This window comes from Anomaloglossus baeobatrachus, chromosome 1 (genome assembly GCF_048569485.1).
Source record: "Anomaloglossus baeobatrachus isolate aAnoBae1 chromosome 1, aAnoBae1.hap1, whole genome shotgun sequence".
In the NCBI taxonomy this organism is placed as follows: domain Eukaryota; kingdom Metazoa; phylum Chordata; class Amphibia; order Anura; family Aromobatidae; genus Anomaloglossus; species Anomaloglossus baeobatrachus.
Window position 1 is genome coordinate 941,333,525 of NC_134353.1, and position 11,733 is coordinate 941,345,257.

Genomic DNA, 11,733 nt, shown 5'->3' on the forward strand with positions numbered 1-11,733 from the left:
ATAGTGAGTGCAGCTCTGGAGTATAATACAGGAGGTAACTCAGGATCAGTAATGTAATGTATGTACACAGTGACTGCACCAACAGAATAGTGAGTGCAGCTCTGGAGTATAATACAGGAGGTAACTCAGGATCAGTAATGTAATGTATGTACACAGTGACTGCACCAGCAGAATAGTGAGTGCAGCTCTGGAGTATAATACAGGAGGTAACTCCGGATCAGTAATGTAATGTATGTACACAGTGACTGCACCAGCAGAATAGTAGTGAGTGCAGCTCTGGAGTATAATACAGGAGGTAACTCAGGATCAGTAATGTAATGTATGTGTACACAGTGACTGCACCAGCAGAATAGTGAGTGCAGCTCTGGAGTATAATACAGGAGGTAACTCAGGATCAGTAATGTAATGTATGTACACAGTGACTGCACCAGCAGAATAGTGAGTGCAGCTCTGGAGTATAATACAGGAGGTAACTCAGGATCAGTAATGTAATGTATGTACACAGTGACTGCACCAGCAGAATAGTGAGTGCAGCTCTGGAGTATAATACAGGAGGTAACTCAGGATCAGTAATGTAATGTATGTACACAGTGATTGCACCAGCAGAATAGTGAGTGCAGCTCTGGAGTATAATACAGGAGGTAACTCAGGATCAGTAAAGTATGTACACAGTGACTGCACCAGCAGAATAGTGAGTGCAGCTCTGGAGTATTATACAGGATGTAACTCAGGATCAGTACAGGATCAGTAATGTAATGTATGTACACAGTGACTGCACCAGCAGAATAGTGAGTTCAGCTCTGGAGTATAATACAGGAGGTAACTCAGGATCAGTAATGTATGTACACAGTGACTGCACCAGCAGAATAGTGAGTGCAGCTCTGGAGTATAATACAGGAGGTAACTCAGGATCAGTAATGTATGTACACAGTGACTGCACCAGCAGAATAGTGAGTGCAGCTCTGGAGTATTATACAGGATGTAACTCAGGATCAGTAATGTAATGTATGTACACAGTGATTGCACCAGCAGTATAGTGAGTGCAGCTCTGGAGTATAATACAGGAGGTAACTCAGGATCAGTAATGTAATGTATGTACACAGTGACTGCACCAGTAGAATAGTGAGTGCAGCTCTGGAGTATAATACAGGAGGTAACACAGGATCAGTAATGTAATGTATGTACACAGTGACTGCACCAGCATAATAGTGAGTTCAGCTCTGGAGTATAATACAGGAGGTAACTCAGGATCAGTAATGTAATGTATGTACACAGTGACTGCACCAGCAGAATAGTGAGTGCAGCTCTGGAGTATAATACAGGAGGTAACTCAGGATCAGTAAAGTATGTACACAGTGACTGCACCAGCAGAATAGTGAGTGCAGCTCTGGAGTATTATACAGGATGTAACTCAGGATCAGTACAGGATCAGTAATGTAATGTATGTACACAGTGACTGCACCAGCAGAATAGTGAGTGCAGCTCTGGAGTATAATACAGGAGGTAACTCAGGATCAGTAATGTATGTACACAGTGACTGCACCAGCAGAATAGTGAGTTCAGCTCTGGAGTATAATACAGGAGGTAACTCAGGATCAGTAATGTATGTACACAGTGACTGCACCAGCAGAATAGTGAGTGCAGCTCTGGAGTATAATACAGGCGGTAACTCAGGATCAGTAATGTATGTACACAGTGACTGCACCAGCAGAATAGTGAGTGCAGCTCTGGAGTATTATACAGGATGTAACTCAGGATCAGTAATGTAATGTATGTACACAGTGATTGCACCAGCAGTATAGTGAGTGCAGCTCTGGAGTATAATACAGGAGGTAACTCAGGATCAGTAATGTAATGTATGTACACAGTGACTGCACCAGCAGAATAGTGAGTGCAGCTCTGGAGTATTATACAGGATGTAACTCAGGATCAGTAATGTAATGTATGTACACAGTGATTGCACCAGTAGAATAGTGAGTGCAGCTCTGGAGTATAATACAGGAGGTAACTCAGGATCAGTAATGTAATGTATGTACACAGTGACTGCACCAGCAGAATAGTGAGTGCAGCTCTGGAGTATAATACAGGAGGTAACTCAGGATCAGTAATGTAATGTATGTATACAGTGACTGCACCAACAGAATAGTGAGTGCAGCTCTGGAGTATAATACAGGAGGTAACTCAGGATCAGTAATGTAATGTATGTACACAGTGACTGCACCAGCAGAATAGTGAGTGCAGCTCTGGAGTATAATACAGGAGGTAACTCAGGATCAGTAATGTAATGTATGTACACAGTGATTGCACCAGCAGAATAGTGAGTGCAGCTCTGGAGTATAATACAGGAGGTAACTCAGGATCAGTAAAGTATGTACACAGTGACTGCACCAGCAGAATAGTGAGTGCAGCTCTGGAGTATTATACAGGATGTAACTCAGGATCAGTACAGGATCAGTAATGTAATGTATGTACACAGTGACTGCACCAGCAGAATAGTGAGTTCAGCTCTGGAGTATAATACAGGAGGTAACTCAGGATCAGTAATGTATGTACACAGTGACTGCACCAGCAGAATAGTGAGTGCAGCTCTGGAGTATAATACAGGAGGTAACTCAGGATCAGTAATGTATGTACACAGTGACTGCACCAGCAGAATAGTGAGTGCAGCTCTGGAGTATTATACAGGATGTAACTCAGGATCAGTAATGTAATGTATGTACACAGTGATTGCACCAGCAGTATAGTGAGTGCAGCTCTGGAGTATAATACAGGAGGTAACTCAGGATCAGTAATGTAATGTATGTACACAGTGACTGCACCAGTAGAATAGTGAGTGCAGCTCTGGAGTATAATACAGGAGGTAACACAGGATCAGTAATGTATGTACACAGTGACTGCACCAGCATAATAGTGAGTTCAGCTCTGGAGTATTATACAGGATGTAACTCAGGATCAGTAATGTAATGTATGTACACAGTGATTGCACCAGTAGAATAGTGAGTGCAGCTCTGGAGTATTATACAGGATGTAACTCAGGATCAGTAATGTAATGTATGTACACAGTGATTGCACCAGCAGTATAGTGAGTGCAGCTCTGGAGTATAATACAGGAGGTAACTCAGGATCAGTAATGTAATGTATGTACACAGTGACTGCACCAGCAGAATAGTGAGTGCAGCTCTGGAGTATTATACAGGATGTAACTCAGGATCAGTAATGTAATGTATGTACACAGTGACTGCACCAGTAGAATAGTGAGTGCAGCTCTGGAGTATAATACAGGAGGTAACTCAGGATCAGTAATGTAATGTATGTACACAGTGACTGCACCAGCAGAATAGTGAGTGCAGCTCTGGAGTATTATACAGGATGTAACTCAGGATCAGTAATGTAATGTATGTACACAGTGATTGCACCAGTAGAATAGTGAGTGCAGCTCTGGAGTATTATACAGGATGTAACTCAGGATCAGTAATGTAATGTATGTACACAGTGATTGCACCAGCAGTATAGTGAGTGCAGCTCTGGAGTATAATACAGGAGGTAACTCAGGATCAGTAATGTAATGTATGTACACAGTGACTGCACCAGCAGAATAGTGAGTGCAGCTCTGGAGTATTATACAGGATGTAACTCAGGATCAGTAATGTAATGTATGTACACAGTGACTGCACCAGCAGAATAGTGAGTGCAGCTCTGGAGTATAATACAGGAGGTAACTCAGGATCAGTAATGTAATGTATGTACACAGTGACTGCACCAGCAGAATAGTGAGTGCAGCTCTGGAGGATAATACAGGAGGTAACTCAGGATCAGTAATGTAATGTATGTACACAGTGACTGCACCAGTAGAATAGTGAGTGCAGCTCTGGAGTATAATACAGGAGGTAACTCAGGATCAGTAATGTAATGTATGTACACAGTGACTGCACCAGCAGAATAGTGAGTGCAGCTCTGGAGTACATTGCAGGGTGTAGCTCTGACCTTTCCTATCCAGCACAGTTTGGGGCTCGGCTTCTTCCTCTTGATACTTGTACATAGTAGAACCTGCAGACTGACGTCCATGCTCCTCTCTGCACATCAGTTTTCTTCTGCAGGTCCAGGTTGCTGGGAGTTGTAGTTCCACAATGCGCTGTATGGCTGCAGACACTCGGCGGCTCCTCAGTGACGTCACACACCGGGATGTCACCCGGATCCGGTGTCCCCGCTGAGCATAGTCAGGATCTGACATCCGCACCGGAAGCCCGGGAAGACAGGCGGCAACTGCGGCGGTAACGGAGATCACCGCCCGCCCCCGGGAGACAGAGCCCGCCCCCCATGGAAACACGGCCCACCTTCGGGAGACAGAACCCGCCCCCCATGGAAACACGGCCCACCTTCGGGAGACAGAACCCGCCCCTCCGGGATACAGGGCCCGCCCCCGGGATACAGAGGCTTCATACCGTAGATGGCCATGTCATTACAGACTGTACCGCTAGATGGCGATAGAGTACTACTGGCTCCTCAGTGACGGCGCTGTCAGGAGTTAACCACACGATGGCGCCAGAATAGAGCGGAGAGATACGTATGTAATTACTAAGGTGACCACACGAGGGCGCCAATATTCACTTCTGTCTATAGACGAGGCCGTTATTACCGCACAGAGCTCCCCCATGTGGTTATACAACATATTGCATGTCCATTATTAACTTTATGGGTAGAATGGAAAAAAAAAGTGCTGTTGTGTTTTTCCGATGTTAGATTTCCTCTTACCCTGCTGCACAGACAAGAAGGCGGCTGATTCCGCAGCTCAGGACGATTATAGTGATACCAGGTTTATAAAGTGTTATTTATATTTTATGACTTTTACGCAATAAAACTAGAAATAAAAAGATCATGTATTCTTGTGTCTCTGTATCCTGAGATCCGTATATTATGTTTTCTGCCATCAGATACATACTGATTGGTAGCAGCGGTTTTAGTGCAGAATTTCTGCAGTTATAAAAATAACATTTTTTTCTGCCGCGTTTCCCAGAATATGACATAAAACAATAAAAAAAATCTCCGGCACATGCTGCCATTGTAAGTTTGTTTATACTGTTGTATATTTAAACTTTTTTCATGCAAAAATTGCTCCTTTTTATGCAGCAGAAACTGAGCAGAAATTCTCCAAATCTCGAAACTCCTCAAGATCTCAAAGCTCCTGCTTCACAAACTCAGAGCCTCTGCTCCAAAAACTATAAGAGCCTCTGCTCCAAAAACTATAAGAGCCTCTGCTCCAAAAACTATAAGAGCCTTGCTCCAAAAACTATAAGAGCCTCTGCGCCAAAAACTATAAGAGCCTCTGCTCCAAAAACTATAAGAGCCTCTGCTCCAAAAACTATAAGAGCCTCTGCTCCAAAAACTATAAGAGCCTCTGCTCCAAAAACTATAAGAGCCTTGCTCCAAAAACTATAAGAGCCTCTGCGCCAAAAACTATAAGAGCCTCTGCTCCAAAAACTATAAGAGCCTCTGCTCCAAAAACTATAAGAGCCTTGCTCCAAAAACTATAAGAGCCTCTGCTCCAAAAACTATAAGAGCCTCTGCTCCAAAAACTATAAGAGCCTCTGCTCCAAAAACTATAAGAGCCTCTGCTCCAAAAACTATAAGAGCCTCTGCTCCAAAAACTATAAGAGCCTTGCTCCAAAAACTATAAGAGCCTCTGCTCCAAAAACTATAAGAGCCTCTGCTCCAAAAACTATAAGAGCCTCTGCGCCAAAAACTATAAGAGCCTCTGCTCCAAAAACTATAAGAGCCTCTGCTCCAAAAACTATAAGAGCCTCTTCTCCAAAAACTATAAGAGCCTCTGCTCCAAAAACTATAAGAGCCTCTGCTCCAAAAACTATAAGAGCCTCTGCTCCAAAAACTATAAGAGCCTCTGCTCCAAAAACTATAAGAGCCTCTGCTCCAAAAACTATAAGAGCCTCTGCTCCAAAAACTATAAGAGCCTCTGCTCCATAAACTATAAGAGCCTCTGCTCCAAAAACTATAAGAGCCTCTGCTCCAAAAACTATAAGAGCCTCTGCTCCAAAAACTATAAGAGCCTCTGCTCCAAAAACTATAAGAGCCTCTGCTCCAAAAACTATAAGAGCCTCTGCTCCAAAAACTATAAGAGCCTCTGCTCCAAAAACTATAAGAGCCTCTGCTCCAAAAACTATAAGAGCCTCTGCTCCATAAACTATAAGAGCCTCTGCTCCAAAAACTATAAGAGCCTCTGCTCCAAAAACTATAAGAGCCTCTGCTCCAAAAACTATAAGAGCCTCTTCTCCAAAAACTATAAGAGCCTCTGCTCCAAAAACTCAGGGTTTCTGCTCCAAAAACTCGGAGCCTCTGCTCCAAAAACTTTGCAAAATGACTCTGTGTGGACAAAGCCTAAAGTAATTTTCTAAGCACTTTTGAAACTTTTTAAAGAGGATTTTTGGAGATAAGCTTTCACACAGATGCTGCAGCCAATCACTGGACTCAGGGATATTTTGTCTTTCACTATTTTACCCCAATTGATCCCTTCCAATCAGATTTCTGATGCCTCTTCCCTACTTGTAAGCTGATCAAACTGCTTGTGATTCAGGTCAGGGGCGGACACAGACAGAAAAGGTCCCCTATGCAAAATCAATATATAGGCCATTTGCAGTCCAAAAAACTCATTAAAATACAGACTTTTACACAAAGCTGCACAAACAAGGAAGTCAGCAGCACATAACAGGAAGTCAGCAGCACATAACAGGAAGTCAGCAGCACAAACAAGGAAGTCAGCAGCACAAACAAGGAAGTCAGCAGCACATAACAGGAAGTCAGCAGCACAAACAAGGAAGTCAGCAGCATATAACAGGAAGTCAGCAGCACATAACAGGAAGTCAGCAGCACATAACAGGAAGTCAGCAGCACATAACAGGAAGTCAGCAGCATATAACAGGAAGTCAGCAGCACATAACAGGAAGTCAGCAGCAAAAACAAGGAAGTCAGCAGCATATAACAGGAAGTCAGCAGCACATAACAGGAAGTCAGCAGCACAAACAAGGAAGTCAGCAGCACATAACAGGAAGTCAGCAGCACAAACAAGGAAGTCAGCAGCATATAACAGGAAGTCAGCAGCACATAACAGGAAGTCAGCAGCACAAACAAGGAAGTCAGCAGCATATAACAGGAAGTCAGCAGCACATAACAGGAAGTCAGCAGCACAAACAAGGAAGTCATCAGCACAAACAAGGAAGTTAGCAGCATATAACAGGAAGTCAGCAGCACATAGCAGGAAGTCAGCAGCACAAACAAGGAAGTCAGCAGCATATAACAGGAAGTCAGCAGCACAAACAAGGAAGTCAGCAGCATATAACAGGAAGTCAGCAGCACAAACAAGGAAGTCAGCAGCATATAACAGGAAGTCAACAGCACAAACAAGGAAGTCAGCAACACATAACAGGAAGTCAGCAGGACATAACAGGACGTCAGCAGCTAAAACAAGGAAGTCAGCAGCACATAACAGGAAGTCAGCAGCACAAATAAGGAAGTCAGCAGCTAAAACAAGGAAGTCAGCAGCTAAAACAAGGAAGTCAGCATCTAAAACAAGGAAGTCAGCAGCACATAACAGGAAGTCAGCAGCACAAACAAGGAAGTCAGCAGCACATAACAGGAAGTCAGCAGGACATAACAGGAAGTCAGCAGCTAAAACAAGGAAGTCAGCAGCACATAACAGGAAGTCAGCAGCACAAACAAGGAAGTCAAATATAAATCACCGAAAAGAAAAACCGAACAAAGGTCATAAAAATATATCATTTTTATTGATATTCATTTAAAAACAATTAAACATTCCATAAATTATTTTTAAAAAAACACACACCATAACTGGAAGAAGGACGTCACACAAAATATATATACATGAAATGACATGCAATGGTGTGGTGATTTGCAAAGGGTAATAAAATATAAATAATTGTAATTGAAAATGTGAAGGAAACAAGCACTGGAGAACTGCAACCAGAGGTCAAGCCACAGCAAGTCCAGCGCCTATCGCCCCCATTATGATCAAAGCAAGCCACCCAGACTACAGCAAGAAATTGCAGATCATAACGGAAGCAGCACTATATAAGGAGAAATCATTCAAAGTGTCAGAATCGACACCAGGATACACAAGGTAGTGAAATATTTACCCAGCTGATAGTAAGTTACTGCTTCCTGATTAGACAGTGACGCCCACACCCCGACGCGTGCACGTTTCGTTGCCGTCTTCTTCAGGGGGGAAGTCAGCAACACAAACAAGGAAGTCAGAAGCATGTAACAGGAAGTCAGCAACACATAACAGGAAGTCAGCAACACAAACAAGGAAGTCAGCAGCACAACAGGAAGTCAGCAGCACAACAGGAAGTCAGCAGCACAAACAAGGAAGCCAGCAGCACGTAACAGGAAGTCCCCAACACAAACAAGGAAGTCAGCAGCACATAATAGGAAGTTAGCAGCACATAATAGGAAGACAGCAACAATACGGACTCTGTGTGTTTACTGACCCTTCAAATCAGCACCAGCTCATCCAGCATCACGACAACAAACTGTGAGTTTCCTGTTTCCTGCCTCCTAAAGACTGCTCCCTGCAACCCCTCACAATACCCTGGGCCTCGGAACTACACCTCCCCTACCCATGGAGGGGATCCCACCTTGCTGCCCCGCTCCATCAGCCCCGGGCACCCCCATATCTAGGCAGCGGCGGTGTCACCATCCATCACCGCAACCCACGGGTGGCATCACTGACAAAGACTCTATCCCCTGTAAATAACCCCTTTTCACTTGTGGGCGATGGACAGCTGTGCGAGCCCCGGATCTGGCTGCCACTCGAGCCACAGCAACTGCCCTGATCCGAGCGCCTCGAGCGGCCCCCCTGTTGTGGTCTGACCCCCGCCAGCAACACAAACAAGGAAGCCAGCAACACAAACAAGGAAGCCAGCAGCACATAACAGGAAGTCAGCAACACATAATAGGAAGTCGGCAGCACAAACAAAGAAGCCAGCAGCACATACCGTAACAGAAAGTCAGCAACACTAAAAAGGAAGACAGCAGCACATAACAGGAAGTCAGCAATACTAAAAAAAGAAGTCAGCAGCACATAACAGGATGTCAGCAACACATAACAGGAAGTCAGCACCACTAAAAAAGGAAATCAGCATCACATAACAGGAAGTCAGCAACGCAAACAAGGAAGCCAGAAGCACATAACAGGAAGTTATCAACACTAAAAAAGGAAATCAGCAGCACATAGCAGGAAGTCAGCAATACTAAAAAAAGAAGTCAGCAACACATAACAGGAAGTCAGCAACACATAACAGGAAGTCAGCAACACTAAAAAAGGAAATCAGCAGCACATAACAGGAAGTCAGCAACACTAAAAAAGGAAGCCAGCAGCACATAACAGGAAGTCAGCAACACTAAAAAAGGAAATCAGCAGCACATAACAGGAAGTCAGCAATACTAAAAAATGAAGACAGCAGCACATAACAGGAAGTCAGCACCACATAGCAGGAAGCCACCAGCATAAAAAAGGAAGTCAGCAGCACACCTGAATGTCAGCAGTATAGAAAAGGGAAGTCAGCAATACACAACAGGAAGTTACCAGCACACAAATGGAAGTCAGGAGTAGAAAAAAAAAAGAAGTCAGCAGCACACAACAGGAAGTTAGCAGCACAAGAAAAGGGAGTCAGCAGCACACAACAGGAAATCAGTGGTATAGAAAAGGAAGCCAGCAACACAACAGGAAGTTAGCAGTACAGAAAAGGGAAGGAGAAGAGAAGCAGAGTGCATGGCTTCTAACACAGTCGGGTCCAGCACTAATGTTTATAAATCTCATCTCAGCAGAACACGCCGAGCCCGGCTGCAGCTGTGACCTCTGTGGGCCTTTGCTTTTTCCCTCTATGACGTGGTTCTGTATTGATTGGCCGGTATCATAAAGGAGAAAAATAAAAAACGAACTGAAAAGTTCTGTTGTATACAACCAGAGGGTTGAAGGGAAAATATGCATGTTGTGCACTACTTATTCCCGGGGCACATAGCCTTGGTGAGGAGGGGAACAGAAAAAGAAAAACTGTCCCAGAACCAGTGGAGCAGCATCAACTGGAGGACGGTCTACAAAAAAAAATAAAAAATACCATACAAATTTGTACAATTCTTGGGGGAATGAATCAGTTCAGCTCTCCAGATACCTTTCCTAGTACTATTAGAGTGGCATGAATTGGCATTAAGAATAGTATTTCCTGAGATTAATGATCTGTTTATCTTCCAAGTTGGACAACAAAAGTATATGTAAAAAATGAATAGATTATTATGTCAATTGTAAGTCAACGTAAGATTATATTGATTGTCATTCAAATATTCGATGGCGTGTGGTACAGTCGTCTCCTCACCCGACCAAATGAGCAGGAGATCATCAATGTAACGACCGCACCATAACACATTTTGAAAAAATGATTGGAGACTGAATTTTTTTTCCTATATGGCTACATACACATTAGTAATGATGGTGAATGTTTAGCTCCCATGGGTGCACAAATTAACTGCAAATAAAAATCACCTGCAAACAAAAAAATAATTATGAGAAAATAAATAATCCAATGCCATAATAATGAATTGTTTCAATTCTGAAGTATACAAGGCAAACAGATTAAGAAATTCTGAAACTAATTTCTGTGGTTTCCTTCTATACCTTGTCATGTACCTATGTGCGAACCAACCTTGTTTTTAATATTGATTATTAAAGGTTCCCCTTTTTTATGGATGATTAGACTCATTCCTTTTTTTCAAGCAGATGACTGAGTACAGCTCTGAATACAGGAGATAACACAAGATCCACCCTTCACAATAGGTGATGTCACAGCCTACCTCCTCCTCCTGTACAGTGACTGATAACACCTCTATATACAGTAGATAATACAGGATCCACTATTCACAGTAGGTGATGTCACAGCTCACCTCCTTCTCCTCTTGGACAATGACTAATAACACCTCTATATACAGTAGATAACACAGGATCCACCATTAACAATAGATGATATCACAGCTCACCTCCTCCTCCTGTACCATGACTGATTATACTTCTTGTCACAAACCACCGGGGGGGTCACTCAGAAATCCCCCGCGCTGGCTACCAGTACGTCACAATCGGGGGGTAACAAGTGGGGGTCACCCCTCCTTTATACCTCCCGACCGACAGACAGAGCACGTGACGCGCTCTCTAGCGCCCCTCTTATAGTCAGGCCAATTATGGAATTGCCCGACAATAAGCAAGGAGGCCGCTATACTACTTATGCCGATTATTGAAGGGTCCCCGGTGAGAGTAGGGTATATATTCCCCCGACCTCCGCGGGCGGAATATATAAAATCTCCCCGAATCTCACTGGCCTCCCCACAATAATCCTTGGCACAACTCGCTGCCACCAACCGCTTCACGGTAACTATTAGCCGAACACACAGACGTGGGATTCAAAATCGAGATAACAGAACAGCCCAAGATTAATTATATAATTTAATCAGCCTAAAGCACACTAGAAACTACAATATATACAATAGGGAATCTACAGAATATACATATGTCAGAGTACAGTTACAATCAAAGCATGGGTTACAAACAGGCATACACAGTTCCAGCAGTTACCTTGTTGCGTCTGGCCACAGGGGGGCGCTGTAGACCAGGTTTCCAGGAACTCCCTCACAGGTCTTTCCCAACCAGGCCCCCGAGCA

The 11,733-nt window shown here is 43.6% G+C and overlaps 1 protein-coding gene across 5 annotated transcripts in view; it reads right to left on the reverse strand.

Annotated features, from left to right (window-relative positions):
* Positions 1–4,326, reverse strand: part of CPLANE1 (ciliogenesis and planar polarity effector complex subunit 1) — an 83,825-nt gene extending 79,499 nt beyond the window's left edge. For all 5 annotated transcript variants that reach the window (XM_075328617.1, XM_075328628.1, XM_075328636.1 and 2 more), the window contains exon 1: positions 3,985–4,326. In XM_075328617.1, coding sequence (XP_075184732.1) covers positions 3,985–4,065 — 81 coding nt within the window. In that variant the 5' untranslated portion in view covers positions 4,066–4,326. The remainder of the gene's footprint in view (positions 1–3,984) is intronic.
* Positions 4,327–11,733: the final 7,407 nt, after the last annotated feature.